Genomic DNA, 16,924 nt, shown 5'->3' on the forward strand with positions numbered 1-16,924 from the left:
AACCATATTATAGCTGAGTGATAACGCGAGTTAAAAAAGGGTTCTTCCGAAACTCCCTTTACAAATCCAAGACTTTCCATTCCACCCCATCCATAACGCGTCTGATTCTAGCCGGTGCTCTACTCCCTGAGGCGGCCGAGAGAGAATGTGTTCCACTAAGCATAAGCAAAAGCATAGGAGCTCCTCCGCCGCGTACACCGTCGTCGACAAGGCTTCCTCGGCCGAGGAGGAAGACGGAGACTGGAGGCAAGAAGCAATCAACGGTGGATCTCTCAAGCTTGTAGACCTCGATACTGGATCCAATGGTTGGGCGTCCCCTCCCGGTGATCTATTCTCTCTCCGCGGCAGTAACTACTTCACCAAGAAGCAGAAGTGCCCCTCCGGTCCATGGCTCCTTCATCCTGCAGGTGTCGATTGGCTCCGTTCTGCATCTAAACTCGACCACGTCCTATCACGCGCCGACAATCGTGTGATGCACGCGCTTAGGAAGTCTCAGTGCGAAGGAAGCAACACTGCGAAGAGTTTCGTATTGGCCGTGAACTTACAGGTTCCAGGTAGGGATCATCATAGTGCTGTGTTCTACTTCGCAACAGACGATCCGATTCCCTCCGGTTCACTTCTCTATCGTTTCATCCACGGTGACGACGCCTTCCGCAACCAGCGGTTTAAGATCGTGAACCGTATCGTCAAAGGGCCGTGGATCGTGAAAGCCACCGTCGGGAACTACTCCGCTTGCCTACTCGGTAAAGCCCTGAATTGCCACTACCACAGCGGCCCGAATTACCTAGAGATTGACGTCGACATCGGTAGCTCGAAGGTCGCCACTGCGATTCTGCGTTTGGCGTTGGGGTGCGTGACGGCTGTGACAATCGATATGGGGTTTGCAGTTGAAGCTCAGGAAGAAGAGGATTTACCGGAGAAGTTGTTTGGGGCAGTTAGGATATGTCAAATGGAGATGTCTTCTGCGACGTTCGTCGATACAGATACAGCAACAAATAGACCATTGATACAAACAGCTCACAGTAATCGTGTTCAAGCATCGGATCTGCAGGATGACGATGACGATGACGACGCGAATATTAATATTGAGAAATGAATAAAGGTAGTGAAAAAAGGGGTAAATTCTACGCAATTTTCGGGATCTCATATAGCGTAAGTAGTTTTCATGTTAATTGCGATGATCTATCATACCCTGCTTAAACATTTTTTTCGTGGGCGATTCTGGTGCTGTATAGATAATAATTTCAATAATAATAACTGTAACGCTTCTTGTTCAGATTCGATGATTTTTGTTGGTGCTAAAAGATGAGAATTTGTTTCTGATATGTGTGTATGTTGTTTACTATACAAATATTCTTTGATCACATCTAAGCGCTTTCTATATTTGCTTCATCGTCTGAATCTTCAACAATTCTACTCTTCTTTCTGGGAATCAAACTGTCATCTTCTTCCGAATCCTCTGCAGCAAACGGGGTACCTGTGTCAGGTAATAATGCATCATCTTCTTCACCATTTTCAGAGTCTTGTACCAAATCATTTTGAGCAGCAGCTTCATTAACTTCATCATGTTCCTGATCATTCCCATGTTCATGTTCATGTTCTTGTTCTTGTTCTTGTGGGCCGGTTATTCTAAAATCTCTAGCAGTGCTACGTTTTGCATGCCTCAACAAGTTCATCTTGCAAGCTTTGCCGAGTAGAATCAGATACTTCTCATAATCTTCTATCTGAAATATCAAATCTGGGATGCATCTGTTCTCCCTTTTAATCTTGTTTAAAATTCCTTTACTTGCTCTGCTACTGGCTTGTTGTTTCTGCAATCATTATATGTTTTAATTAAGTAAAAAACTAGATTGCAAATCAATAATACAAAGTTCAATGTTCAAACCTGCTGCATTGTTTCCATGAAAATGTACAAAGGACCTGTTAACTGCTTACAAGTCACTTCCACAAGTTTTTGAAACTTGAGACTTGGTAAAATCTGCTTGCAACCTTTAGGTGCGATAAGAAACTTTGAAACCCTAGCTAAGTTCTTGTAGAATTTAGCAGCCAATCTCACTACATGTTCACCTTGAAGATCTGTAAATTTAGGGTGCATCACACTATCACTAAAAAGTTTATTCTTTTACAGAATTCAAGAAAGTAGATAAAAGATTGAGTGATTTAATTTACCTTTGAGGTTCATCACCACAAAAGAAGATAACAGTTCCATGACAGCTTCAGCCCTCTGGTACAGAGTCTCTTCTAATGTCAAATGTGACTTGTGTATCCCATCATCATCCATCTCTATCCCTTTATAAGCACTAGTGAAACATGTTTTCATCTTCATACTGATTCGATCCATGTCAGCAAGAACTGATTCAAGAAACTGTAGGATCACTGATGATATAACAGTTTCTGTTGAATTGTTTATGATTCTGTATGTTTCTGATCCTGTTGTTTTTATCAACTCCAGTGCCATATCTTGAGCAACAGCCAAATCATTTGGAGCTTGAGTACATGATAGTGCTAGATTCACTACATTTTTTGCAATCTTTGTGTTTGCTATATTACTTGTTTCACAAATTCTTATTGCCCAATCACCAATAGTTTTACACCCAATAATCTTAGCAATATCACACAGCACCTGATAACATAACAGTATTATTCAAGTCAAAATTGTATACCTACAAGTAAAAACCATAAAAAGAATTATGTTTTTACCTCAATTTCATGGAATAACTTTGCTTGAAGAAGCTTAGAGAACAGAGGTTTAACAATTTTTGTAATGAAGACTTCTTCCCTTTGAATGTTCAGTGGTTCATCCTCAACTAAAGAATCTGACAACATGTCTTCAATTTCTCTCATTTCCTCTGGGCTTTGAGAACAGATTGTTAGCAGTTCTTTCAAGCAAATTAGAGCCAAGAGAACGAGACCCTTTTTATCTTCTTCATCTTTTTTCCCTTTAGCTTCCTTTTTCTTTTGATCTGGGTGAATGAGCAACGTGATCACTTTCAACAATGGTGGACCTAGGATCTTTATATCCCCATACATCAAACCCTTCAATGGATCATCCTTTGCCACATTGGAACAAGATTTGATCTTGCAAAAAGTGGCATTTAACACAAAAGAGAACAGTTTAGAATGTTGGTTTGATGACTTGTAGAGTTGAAACAATGTTTGAAACAAGTGATGAATGCTTGATGTTGACATGAAAGTAGTTGTTTCTTTACACCACTTTGTGTTATCTGACTCATTTTTATATGTTAGATCAGGAGCAGTAGACCGAGGTGTTTCTTTTCTAGCACCATTGTTTTGTGTACATAAGGACTCATGTAGATCAACAAGATCAATCAACTCTTTCTCTAAATCAATCTTTGTATCATTACTTGCCTTTTCCAATTCAGTAGCAAGTGTATTCAATATCACCTCAATAACACCCGACATAATCTTAGCACTATATTTGTATGTCTCTCCTTCTTGTGGTGTATCTAAACCTAACTGTCCTTCCAAATTTCCATTTCTTAGAAGCTTCCGGATTCTTGACAAAGCATTGGAAAACGACTCACCAGAAACTGTTCCTCCTGCCTGCTGAATGCTGATATTCAGTATTGAGTATTGACACAACATATAACTAAATACTGTTTTCAAAACTTTCATTTTTATAAATTTAATACCTCGTTTTCCTGTGTAAGTGAGAACCCGAAAGAAGCCCATGATTCAGATTTTTCTTGTGGCTGAAGTGAAAGAACCCATGAGACACAAGATAGAAGATCATCAAGTGGTTCAACTATACAAGCTTTGTTATTCTCAGTCTTAATGCATTGGATTATATTAAGTTCACCATCCTGAAACCAAAAGCATAAAGTCAATCATGAAACAGAAACATAAATATATATTAAAAAAAAATTAATGAATTATCTAAGAGTACTTACTTCTTTGTAAAACTGTAGAAAGTGAGGCCATAGAAAATCAAAAACTTCCCCTGCTGTTAATGGATCAACCAGCACAAGCTTTACAAGTCCCTGGTATACAACCTCTTTCACTTTCCCCTACTTACAACAACAAAGCCTCAATAAGCACATGTACTTTTTTCTGGTGTGTGTGTGTGTGTGTGTTGGGGGTAGATATAAAGGAACCTGTTGATAGAGGCAACGTTGTAATAAACTACTGAGCTCTTTGAAAAGATCATTGCTAATTCCACGGGTTATTTGAGGTTGTTGACTGCTGCTAGCTTGGCTAGAGGATTCTTGATAAGAAGATGGCATATTTTGTTTTGATTTTTTGTCTGCAAGAATTAAGTCGATAATGGCTCCAGCTGCAGCTAAGCGGATTTGATCTTCTTGTCTGAACATAGCCTTGCGCACCACCAAGATTATGTAGTCCTGCCAAAGTTATGTACTCAATGGATTAATGATGTCCAATAAATGACCATTTTACCCTTTTGTTTAGATGGGGATCAAAACCATGGGTTTGTGATGTGAGGTGAAAGAGGGTAGGTAATAAAAGAAAAGCATATAGGTAAAAGAAGATGTCTCAACTCTCAACTCATAAAGCCTCCAACACCTACCATGTCGAATGGTTTATTTATATCAAGTAAAAAATAACAATGCCATATATTCATCCAAATTAAGTCATGTATGTCTCTATTAAAAAGAAACAAGCTCAGAATCTAAATTATTATTATTATGTGATCAAATACATTCCTCTGATAATCATAGACTACAACCTTGAACCTTTTATTTGACTGAATAAATGTTTAGAAGAATGCAAACCTGAAGGTTATGACTGAACTTGATGAGTGGCACTAGAATGTTAATCAAATGGGAAGCAACTTTGCTGTGCATAAAACCAAAATAATCCAACAATTCCTTCAGATGTGACACATATTCTAACATGGGGTATGGGTAGTTCTGAACTAGGTTACCAAGTAACCTATCAAAAAATAAATAATAAAAAATAATCAAACACAAGATTATTTCAATCTGCATAAGAAAACATAAGATAGGCTTTTGACTTGTGAATACCTTATGATTGCTAAACTTTGGTCAGGCTTAAGAGAAAGGATTCGGAATTTACATTGCTCAATAATCTGCAAAAAAAGTCTGCATTAAGATTCTATGTGAATGTTAGATTTTTTAATATTATTCTTTTGTTTATATTAACCTCATTTCTTGCCATATCATGAACCTCAAATAAACTTTTTAGCATTTGAATACCAAGCTCTTGAGAACCTATAAGACCTGTGTTTCCAAGTTCTTTATGGCTCATTTCCTCCCCTGATTCCAGAAACAAAAAGCCCAAGTGGACTATGCTAGGAACAATATGTTCTCTTCCATGATTACTCTCATTAACCTAAAGTTATTAACCAAAACACAACAAAATTATATGATTGCTGAAGAAAATTTGCAATAAAAAAGAGGTGAATTACAATTCTTAGCACGGCTTTCTCTGTCAATAGGGCATTTTGTAGATACTCTTCCTTTAAGTCATCAGGTAGCCATTTACAATGTCTGCACAAGTACATAGAACAGGCCACTGATAAGAACAACAAAATGAATGTAACACACTAATAGGATGAAAATAAAATATGTAATCTTGAGGCATGTACCTTGAAAATTTGTAATCCTTATAAGCAGTGATTAGAGCTGTTTTCAGTGTTCCCATGGAGTTCTCCCTGTACCTTCTAATTCTTGCTATTGACAACAATAGCCCAACAACAAAATGATCAACTGCCTGAAGATTTGACCTCACAAGCCCCATAATTTCCTGCCCCAGTGAAGGATCTTGCTTTACAGCGAAATTGACATGCAACAGTACAGTCCCTTCAACTTCCCTGATGATATTAGAACTCGCCTTTTTAGAATGCATTTTGGTTCCAAAGAACATAACAATACCTTCAATTATTTCCCTCTTGTTGAACCCTTTTGAAGCCAAAACAAGTAACTGGTAAACTAATGAAGGAAGATCCTGCAGCTCAACACAATGCATATTGTCAAACACCTTCTGTGCATACAGCTTACCTCTTCCCTTACCAACAAACTTGAACTCGTGAATGATAGAAACCAGTTTCACTAACAAAATCCTTGACCAATTACAATCTAGGATACGATCAAATACCGCATCAACTGAATCCTGGGGTTTATCGATCTCATTAGAGTTAAATATGATGTGAAGACACTTCGGAAGCAAGTCGAGAAGCTGCGCTTCATCTGGATCTCTGTTGATTTGTGAGATACTCGAAACGATTGTATCAGAGATTGTTTGTAGTTCGTTGATCGGGATGTTCTCTAGATGGGGAGAGAAGAGTTCCAGGGTTTTAAGAGACCGCCGATCATGGGGAATTTTGTTGGAAGTGAAGAGGATTAAGTAGGAATTGAGAAGAGATGTGAGTAGGGTAGATACAGAAGGAGATGGCGAGAGGAGAGAGAGGAGAGACGATGTGTATTCAGAGACGGCGGAGGGAGGGAGAGTGTGGAGGTGGGAGACGAGGGTTTCGTGAGAAGTTGGGGAGAGGAGGTAAGGATGAAGCGGTGCAGTAGTGTGGTACTGAGCTAAGCGGATTATGTCATCCGGGGTGAGAGGCGGTGAGTTGTTACGGTGGTTGGCGGTGGCGGTCGTCATGGTGGCGCGACCGTAATTGGATAGCAGACGAAGTTGTGAGTGGGTTTTGTGGATTTTTCGAGCGCGGGAAAACTCGAAAATGTTTCATTTTTTTTTTTTTTCGCAAATTGTTGGTAAAAATCATAATTTATTTTGCTTTCGTATTTAAACCAAATCTCCTTCCCTCCTCTAATACGTAAATAAATAAAAAAATGAAAAATGACTCTTGAGGGTAATTAACTTTTGCGTTTGTACTTATTTGGTTTCTTTTCTTTTTTTTGTATTCAATATACCATTGAACTTGTTGTTTGTGTTCACAATAACCTTTTTGACCGGCTTTTGACTTGTGATAGCCGGTCAAAGGGTTATGGTGAACACAAACAACAAGTTCGATGGTATATTGAGTACAAAAAAGGGGGGCCAAATGAGAACAAATGCAACAGTTGGTTACCCTCCTGATTCATTTTCCCTTAACTTATTTACAGCAAATCTCACGTCGTCTCCTACTGATATTAATGACTATGAGATTATTATTGTTTCTCTTCAAAACATAACCCACGAAATGACATTATTCATACATGTATAACTTTGTAATGCACTTGAATATTTATTAAGGGAATCCTGACTAAGCAGACGCATTTCATTACTACATTTACATTTCCAATCAAATGATTTATCGTATCATGGATTCTAGACAAGTCTACAAACGAGTGGAATCACAAGTGTTGTGATTTTTTAGTTTACTTAGCTTTAAGATCGAATTCATGGGATAAGATACAACATCAATATGTACAATATCATAGTGATGTGTCTACAAAAGCAGCATGATATTGTACATATTGATGTTGTATCTTATCCCATGAGTTCGATATTAAAGCTAAGTAAACTCAAAAATCACAGCACTTGTGATTCCACTCATTTGTAAACTTGTCTAGAATCCATGATACGATAAATCATTTGATTGGAAATGTAAATGTAGTCATGAAATGCGTCTGCTTAGTCAAAATTTCCCTAATAAATATTCAAGTGCATTACAAAGTTGTACATGTATGAATAATGTCCTTTTGTGGGTTATGTTTTGAAGAGAAGTAAGAATGAATCTCATAGTCATTAATATCAGTAGGAGATAACGTGGGATTTGTTGTAAATGAGTAAAAGGAAAATGAATCAAGAGGGAAACCAACTGTTGCATTTGTTCTCATTTGGTCCCTTTACTTTTTTTGTACTCAATATATCATCGAACTTGTTGTTTGTGTTCACCATAACCTTTTGACCGGCTATCACAGGTCAAAAGCCGGTCAAAAGGGTTATAGTGAACACAAACAACAAGTTCGATGGTATATTGAATACAAAAAAGGAAATGGACCAAATGAGTACAAATGCAAAAATTAATTACCCTCAAGAGTCATTTTCCAAATAAAAAACTCCCCTACTCTAATAAATAAATAAATAACTCCATTTGTTCTCGCGTGTAATCTTCTATCTTTCTCAACCCCTTTAAAGTAAACTTCCAAAAATACACATTTAAAACTCTCATGGCAATATTAGACTCCTCTGTTCGTCCACTTTAGCTTCAGATTATCCCGATTAATCTTTTACAAATCAGCTCCCAGATCAGAAAAATAAATAAATAAATAAATAAAAAGAAAAAAGAAAAAAAAAAGTTGAACAACAAATCAGTTGGTTAAATGTTAGATCTCCAAAGTTAGAAAACTCCTTTTGCGGCTTCTCTCCAAGAGACATTTGTCTCTACCAGTTGATTCTATAGAAAAATTATTATGTACAAATCTTTTACGTAACCATTAATTATATCCCAAAAAATCAATCAAGACATTTGAATTCCAAAAGATCTACCTGCAATATCAAATTTACCCTCTTTCCAATTCCTTAACGGCACAATGGCATTCCATGTTTATTGATTAGGAGTTTCTAACTAAGATATGCTAAACCAACAATTATGTAAGGGAAAATCTTTAACTGAGTCTTAACATCCCACCAATATTTAGGGAAGGAAATGGATTTCATAACTAATTCTAAAAATTTATATAATTACGATTATGTTATCTACTCACAACGTTCGATATTGCTATTGGAGGTGTTTGAACCCTAACATCGATTGACGACTAATTTTGATGTTTGTTGGTTCTTTAATGTTGTTGGTTGGTTCTTCAACTTTTTTCTCTTTAGTTTTATTTTCTATTTTTTGTCTTTTGATTTTGAATTATCATCTTTGAAGTTTAATCATCAGTCCTTTTTACTGTGAATTCAAATCATATTGTGTATTAGTGATATTCTTTTTTAGTGTTCTGATTGGTATCATTGTTGTCAAATTTATGATAACATCTTATACAAATGATAAGAAACAATTTTTTAAAACTTGCATTAAAAGTTTAATTAGCTCTGTTTCGGATGCAAATGAGCAACAAAATATAATTAGAAGTCTATTGTTAATGTGTGTAGTGTTGTATGTATGTTTGTGTATTATATGTTGGCGGAGCCAGGATCAAAGTAAAGGGGTATCCCAATTTTTTTTAGGGTAACCTAGTTTTTTTCCCAGGGTACTTGGGTTTCCCGGGTTCGGTTTTAAACCCAAATCTTAATCGAATCCTTAGCTAACCTCAAGTCTTATTATATAAACATAAAGTTGAAGTATATTTTGATACATGAATCGATGTGGGACTCAAAGTAGGTATCAAATAAAGCATGAGCATAACAAGTTTATATAATAGAAAAAAATGACTGAGTTTACATGTGTTTAACGATGTGGGATACAATAGCTGGGAAAATAAAACAAAAGTAAACAAAGAATATATAAGAAGCAATAATTGATCTCGAGACCTTTGCTTGAATAAGCCAACGCCTTAACCAGCAAACCAACTGTTTGTTTGTGTTTATAAGTGGAGGGATGCGTATATATATACTATACCGATTTTTTTTTTGAGGGATACGTAAACAAAAATTACACTACCGAAAAAAAATTTGAGGGGTATCCCCTTGGATCCGCCCCTGTATATGTATGTATGTTTGTGTGTTATGATATGTATGACGGCCCACTTCCAAAATATGCGATCGTTTCGGTCCTTTCAAGGTTTGGGGTTGGAATCAAACAAACATTTGTCAAATTTTTGAAAAATTTGGTGACTTTTTAAATCAATGGCTCTAAGTTTTTTCTAATATTACTAGGAGTTCTATTTCCTTATTTGTTTTATTTTAATTTTTTTTCTTATTAAACATCATAAAATGTTATACTTTTGTATGTATTTAACCGTGTTAAAGACTTGATGGTTTCATAATTTTAGCCTTGATTTTCCCCTGCTCGTTTAGAAGGCTTTAAAATATAATACTAACCCGTGAAAATCACAGTTATAAAATTAATAAAACTTTTATAGTAAAAACTCAAAATTATTCAATTATTTCAAATAAATTATTAATTAAGAGATATATTTTTAGTTATATAAAATTGTAATCGTCAATTTAAATAAATACATGAAATTATATCACCTTATAATATATATTAATTTTATTTTATTAGTTATTATAATGTTATTAATTTAATGTAACTAGAGCATGAAATTTAAAATTTAAAATTTGAAATTTGGAATTTGAAATGAATAATCAATTATTAATTTAATGTAATTAGACTGGGAAATTTAAAATTTAAAATAGAGAATTAATAGGTTGACATGTGACATGATAGGTGACATATAATATTAATGAGGATTTGTAATATCGTGACACATGTCAATAGGAGAATAAACTTATTCATTTATTAGAATAGAGAGAAGATTAGTTTTGATCACCAAAAATATTTTAGATTGTGATATAAGTTTGATCTGATTTAGAGCATGGTGTTAACATATCCCTCTAGGAATACGTTAAAGATAACATAATTGTTATCTTTAGGACAACCTAGTTAAGGGTCGTTACCCGGCCTAGTGCCAAACCCAAATCCTCACCCTTGTGGTCTTGCCTAGGGCCTTGGTACTTGGCGCTCTTGCGCCCAGGTTCAATTCCAGACGATAATCCCTTGTCTATAATAAGCTAAAACACGGTTGGTCGCTTCCCAGGACGACAAGTGTAACGCTCAGAACGTTGTCCTCTACCTCCTCTACACTAATAACATATGACTACTAGTGATGCACGATCCACCAATGGGACTCCTCCACATCCTGTCGGGCTAGACGGGACAAAGGATATTGTTGGGATCATGCTCAGAAAGATACAAGTATAAAAGAGATCCTTCTCCTCTAGGGGAAGAGATCGTTTTATTCTGAAAGGAAAAAAAAAGTTTCCATATTCCCACAGATACGCCCATACTAACTAAATCATTGAAGCTTCGTCTCGGGATTACCTCCCGGACGTCGACTGACGTTCTTTCTTTATTGTTGTGATTATAGGGCTCAACCCATTCGGAATCATCACGATACAGCGTTAGGCGCCTAGCACATATCACAACATTTGGCGTCATTCAGGCGTGTACTTAGAGTTACACAACTTTGATACGACACTAGACGTCGACAACGACAGGAAAAGGACATGTGGAACTCGACGGAGGAGAAATAAACCCACTCAAATTTATGTCATCACTCGACCGCACACAAGCATCTGCATCAGAAGGACAGGCCTTCACCCAAACGTCGGTCGCGCAAGCGTCGGGCTCCACAGAGGACACCGTAGTTGCATCAATAGCCATCTTATGGCGACCGCCACCCATCACAACATAGCATCTGGTCACAACCACGACCACGGCGCCACGAATAACGGTGACTCAGTTGTCACAACCACCGACTTCTCAGCCACAACCGTTGTTGCAGCAAGCGGGGATGAAAACTTGGTCTCCAAGAACCATGTTGTGCTCCGTGCAACACCCAGTATCGAACTATCAATTCTCTCCCAAAGCAAGCATGTTGCATATTCCGTTCTTCGCACAACAACCACCGATGTTCAATCCCTACATCCTGCAGTTGCATGTATCCATTCCCTACGTTCCACCATCGCATGGCTCTAACCCTAACATAATATCAACATAAGAGCCTAATTATCACTAAGCATCAACATATCAGCTCAACCACCCCCCCCCCCCCCCCGCGCGCGCGCACAACGATTGCAAGGACCGAATCTGCACATGCTCCAACAGCCAGGATCGAGCTCATAGTTGCAGCAAAGCATGCAAACGATCTCACAACAACAACCATACATATGGCAAACATCTTGTAACGCCCATGTTTCCAGGCTAGGCACTAATGATGATGTAATAGTCTAGGTCAGCCTTTGTAACTAGTTTTGAAATAATAAGATGTATTATTGATTATTATGTGTTTTATGATTAATTATTATAATTTAATGAATTATGGATAAAAATAAGCGTCGAAAATAAATGTTAGGCAAACCTAATATCCATGAAGAAAGTTGTAGTGGTTGAAATAAGGATTCCGGAGATATAAAGAATACCGAAATTTCGAGTTATAACGAAGAAGTTATGACCTGTCGAAGTTTTCGCGACAAAACCGGCATGACGTTGTGTGACGTAAAAAGTGAATTTACAATAAAGTGTTTGTTAGATGTCATTTTATGCATCTTTTAGGGTAGATTTCATTATTATTTAGTATCATATTTTGTACATTTGCATTTCATTTATTTAAACAATGTTCAACTCATGTAATTCGTAAGAATTCCCGTACTGCTCATGTTTTTATGTCAATTTCATATAGTTTGAGTGGAGCGGTGCTTTGGGAGCAGTTGGATGTGTGTTTGGAGATTAAAAATGGAGCTTGGAACTTATGGAGTATGTTACGGAATGTTTGCAAGATGCTTTGGCCAAGAAAAAACATTCAGTTGAATTGTTCACATGAAGATAGAATTTGCAATCTAAAGTTAAAGGATGTTGCTGGCAGCTTAGACCCCCTGTTAGTATTTTGACCATATATCGAGAACCGTACCTCCGATTGATGCGATTCAAAATAATCTGAAAAGTAGATGAAATTTCGGACGTCTTAGGCACAACATGCGATCGCAGGTTGCCTTTATGCGATCGCATGGGGCCTTTTTACGACCACAGGTTGGGTCACAACTTGTCTTCGAGGTTCTTTTGTGCCCAAAATTCATCCGGGAGTGAAAACTCAATACATGCGATCGCAGGTTGGCCAAAAGTGTCAAAATAGCATCCTACTTCATTAAAAAGGCACTAGACGCGTTTTCTTCAAAACCTGCGATCGCAGGTGCACCGTTTTTGCTGTTGGGCGTATAAATAGACCCTGATAGCATCCCTTTCACCTAAGTTGGCGATCCTAGAGATACTAGACGGCAAAAATACGATTTTAGAGGCGTTTCTTCTCTGATTTCAACAATTTCTTAAGATCTGAGGACTGTGGATCATCTCCTTCAAGTAGATTAGTAAGATTAGTTGTTTTATGTCTCTTTTCATTTATTTTATCAGATTTTGGCCATGCCTGGCTAAACCCTAGTTTTTAGTTCTGCATAAGACAGGTACTTTTCATGTGATTGATCATTAGATCTGGTTTTTAATTTGTGTTTCTATCTAGATTCTTCAGTTTTGAGCTTAATGAATGTTTGATTTGAATTCTTGTTAGTCTGATCACCTAACGTTATGCCATATATATACTTCAATATGGCAGAAGCAAAGAGGAACAAGAAACAACAAAGGCAAATGAGTATCATATGACATGATTTCGATATCAACGAATAATCTGATTCAAAGATTTACGATCAATGAGACATGACAATTTCTATACTTGATATACATCAATAAAGCTTCGGCCCAAATGGCACAGAAGACATACACTTTCTAATTTAAACATGTCAGTAGATTTCAGGCTTATAGCCCTGTCTAACCATTTGTCAATGCCATAGAATATAAGCCATTCTCTTACAAAGATATGCTCTACATGGACAGAGGCTACATACCAGTACCAATGTGAATCTAAGTCGTTTCACTGATCACATGGTCAAAGGTATTTCTTTGCTATTAAATAGCGAATAAAAAAATAACACGAAGAAAATAACCTGGAATCATAACGCTGAAAAGCACATGGCACATATAACACATAACATACAATTGTTCTTATATATTAAACTTACCTTGAAATAACCGGGGTTAGAAATTTAATTTGAGCAGTACTTCGGCTCTAAATATGATGTTTTGTGACGAAATTAGGGATTTTAGTTGAAAATGGCCTTACTCGGGCAGAGTTTTGACTTGAAAATATAATTTTCTCGGGAACTTCGGGGCGTCGAGACTTGCTTCGGGTGTCGTGATTGATATCGGGGCTTCAAGGGTCAATACGGTAAATTTAGAGAGAGTATAAGGTGTAAGAGTGTGAAATTTCTAACATAAATCCAGTGATCCTCGGCCTCTATTTATAGCATGCGAAGTGTTGGAATAGTGTCTAAGGATGCAACTATATTTGGCAAGTATTTGACCCGATTGTGCATGGTCCTTTTGGGTTGCCTTCACTATAGCAACTTGACAGGATGATTTATAATGAGAGAAGAAATATTATTAATATATTATGAGAATATTATAAGGAATAATAATATTTTTATTTGATTAATATAAGTCATAAATTAATTAGGAATTAATTTGGTGACTTAAAGAGATTAATTAAATAAAAGGGCATAAACTGTCAATTGTATGATAGTTGTACTTTGGGCTATGATTCCTTATAATAAGGGAGTGGACGATTTTAGGGTTAGGATAGGCCTAGAAATCGTCCAAGGCTTATCTATAAGAATATTGGATTGCTTAGGACCTAAGTTATCCAATTAGGGTTTAAGGGTGAAACCCTAAGAGGCTCACTAGTATAAATAGACCCATGGGGTCAAGGAAATCGGAACTCTTGCCTTTGAAGAAACCCTGGCCGACTTTCCTCACCCTCCCCTCTCTCTATTCATCCTCTTGCTAAGTTGGTGTTTGTAAGCCATTAGAGGAGTGACATTTGTGACTCTAAGCTCCAAGGACAAGAAGATTCAAGCAAGCAATTCAAGGTAATCTTTCAGATTTGATTTCATGTATTATGATATGAATGTTTTCATTAGATCTATCAATCAAAGTCTTGGATACATTGCATGTTCAATTAGAGAAACCTAGAACCAAGCATTAGGGTTTGTATGTGCATATAAGAATGTTCTTATGGCTCAAACCCATCAATGGTATTAGAGCCTTGATTGGTTTCTATTGAATTGATGCATTGGTTGCTTGATTGTTGATTGCTAAATTCGTTTTTTGTCCTTCTGCCTGATGAACTCGGCGAGTAGGCCTCAACTCGGCGAGTACATTGTGGTACTCGGCGAGTTCGAGTGTCAGAAGGAGCTAGTTTCGGGATTTCTTGTTGTTTATCTTATGGAAACTTGCCTTTATCTTAATAGGTCAATATAAATCCGATTTTAACATATATTTGAGTATATCCTTGACCTAATTGAAGATATTTACCAATAAACTGAATAATAATTTCCTTATGTGATAATGGTTTGATTATTTTAATTAAATTGGTAAATTGTTTTGCAAGAAGCAATTAAATAAATCAAATATGGATAATTATGTGATTAAATGGTTAATTTAAATTATTTGTTATTTGATCCCTTATGTTTTGAAGAGTTTAATACTTGTCCTCAAGTTTTGAAATTTATGTTTTGTGATTAAAAGTTTGATTTAGACAATTTAAATTTCAAACCCTAGAATTTTACAAGTTTAAAATTCAACCTTATACTCTATATGATTACAAGCTTAATATATATATATATATATATATATATATATATATATATATATATAATTAAAAATGCTAGTCTTACCGTTAGTAGGCCTCATTCACGAAGTTGGTCTATAAGGTGGGTATAAGGTTGTTGCCTATAAAATGACGCTTAATGGGTGTACACTCACACCCACTGCTTGCTTGATCGGTGGAGGGTCGTTAGCCGAACGGGTAGGATAGGGCAACTCTATATCCTCATTAAAAGTATAATATTAAATACAAAGTAACTACATGTTTTTCAAATTCCCAATCCTAGTTACTTTAGGAAAAGTGAATTGATGCAAACCCATGAAATTACACTTTGCACCCTTGCTAAGAAGTTAGTGGATCGAGTGTGGTTTACCGGCACACTAATTGGTTCTAAGAAAAGGTGGCAAAGGGTGATTCATTGTTTATCATAGTTCGATGGAGCGTGTGTGGTTTACCGGCACATCGAATAGGTGATTGTTACAATGAAGGCACCGTGTAGATTTGCATGGTTATTCACACTGTTGAGTATTTGAGATATTGAAACTGATATGGCATATTTGGTTATTTAGGGAAGCCTTTTTAGGGTTAATCATTTTATGATTCCCTACAGTGCCTTTACAGTAGAAGTTCTTAATCGAGCTCTGCTAAGGCATTGGTTTTATATTAGGCATTTATTTTCTATTTATGGTAGATATTTATTGTTCCTTATAAATAATCATTAGGTTTACTTTTGGTGTAAGCTTTTTACTAGATTAGGGTTTTTCTCTGTACGTTCATGAGATAATCAATATACAAAAACCCTTTATCAGATTACTTGTATATTATGGTGATTGATTCTTGATTGTTCATGATATTCCGCATTCGTCATCTCGGATTTATTCCCAACAAGTGGTATCAGAGCGGGTTCTTGTAGATCTCAGCGATTATTGCAAGAATCGATCTTGTTTTTGGCGAAATTTTATCTTGAATCTCACCTTGTTCTTCAAGTTTTGTAAGTTTTCTGAAAAGAAAAAAGTATAATATCTCGTTTTATTGCAAAATCTTGTTCAGATCTGTTATCTTCTACCCATTCTATCCTATGATTTGTTCTTGAATTGTGTTCTGGAAGAGAGTTAGAAGAAAATTTTGTGTTCGTTTGAATTTTCATGTTCAGATCTACTTTATCTCTCTAAAATCCATCTCAGATCTGTTTTCTCTCACTAAAAACCCTTTCAGATCCGTTTTTCTCTCTCTAGAATTCTCATCGGATCTACTTTCTCTCTCTTCAAGTTTTCTTTCTTGTTGAAGATTAAATGGCGGATTATAAGGTGTTAAAAGAAATTAAGAGACTAGGATTAAAAGTTACAGATCAAAAGTTTCCTCTTAAAGAAGGATATTTGTTTTGGGATGTTCCTGAACAATCTTTGTTGAAGAATGTCATTGAGATGTATAATCTCTATGTTGATGAGAAGATTGGTGATTTTACACAGATCTCTAGTGGTGGATTTAAAAGTAATTGTGTAGAGCAAGATAAGGATTTGTTAAAACAATTTATCATTATCAAAGAATACTTACTTTTGAAGCATATAGAACAGAAGTCAGAGAAAGAAAGAAAAGAAAAAAAA

The 16,924-nt window shown here is 36.2% G+C and overlaps 2 protein-coding genes across 3 annotated transcripts; one reads left to right on the forward strand and one right to left on the reverse strand.

Annotated features, from left to right (window-relative positions):
* Positions 1-1,276, forward strand: LOC145057244 (protein ENHANCED DISEASE RESISTANCE 2-like). Its single transcript, XM_079005023.1, has one exon. It carries the CDS (start codon positions 146-148, stop codon positions 1,094-1,096), a length of 951 nt encoding a protein of 316 aa, XP_078861149.1. The 5' UTR covers positions 1-145; the 3' UTR covers positions 1,097-1,276.
* On the reverse strand, positions 1,235-6,678 carry LOC145057243 (fanconi anemia group I-like protein). Of its 2 annotated transcripts, none has more exons than XM_079005022.1 (12): positions 5,588-6,678; positions 5,408-5,489; positions 5,143-5,331; positions 5,004-5,068; positions 4,752-4,911; positions 4,116-4,361; positions 3,912-4,028; positions 3,654-3,824; positions 2,701-3,564; positions 2,170-2,623; positions 1,886-2,076; positions 1,235-1,811 (listed from the first exon to the last, which is right to left on the reverse strand). In XM_079005022.1, the coding sequence occupies exons 1-12, from the start codon at positions 6,598-6,600 to the stop codon at positions 1,368-1,370; spliced, it is 3,996 nt and encodes a 1,331-aa protein (XP_078861148.1). In that variant the 5' UTR covers positions 6,601-6,678; the 3' UTR covers positions 1,235-1,367. The 2 variants fall into 2 exon arrangements, with proteins under 2 accessions (XP_078861148.1, XP_078861147.1); XM_079005021.1 differs by having other exon boundaries at positions 2,701-3,567.
* Between the last annotated feature and the right edge of the window lie 10,246 nt (positions 6,679-16,924).

This window comes from Lactuca serriola, chromosome 6, assembly GCF_051521515.1.
Source record: "Lactuca serriola cultivar US96UC23 chromosome 6, Lser_US96UC23_V15, whole genome shotgun sequence".
Taxonomy (NCBI): domain Eukaryota; kingdom Viridiplantae; phylum Streptophyta; class Magnoliopsida; order Asterales; family Asteraceae; genus Lactuca; species Lactuca serriola.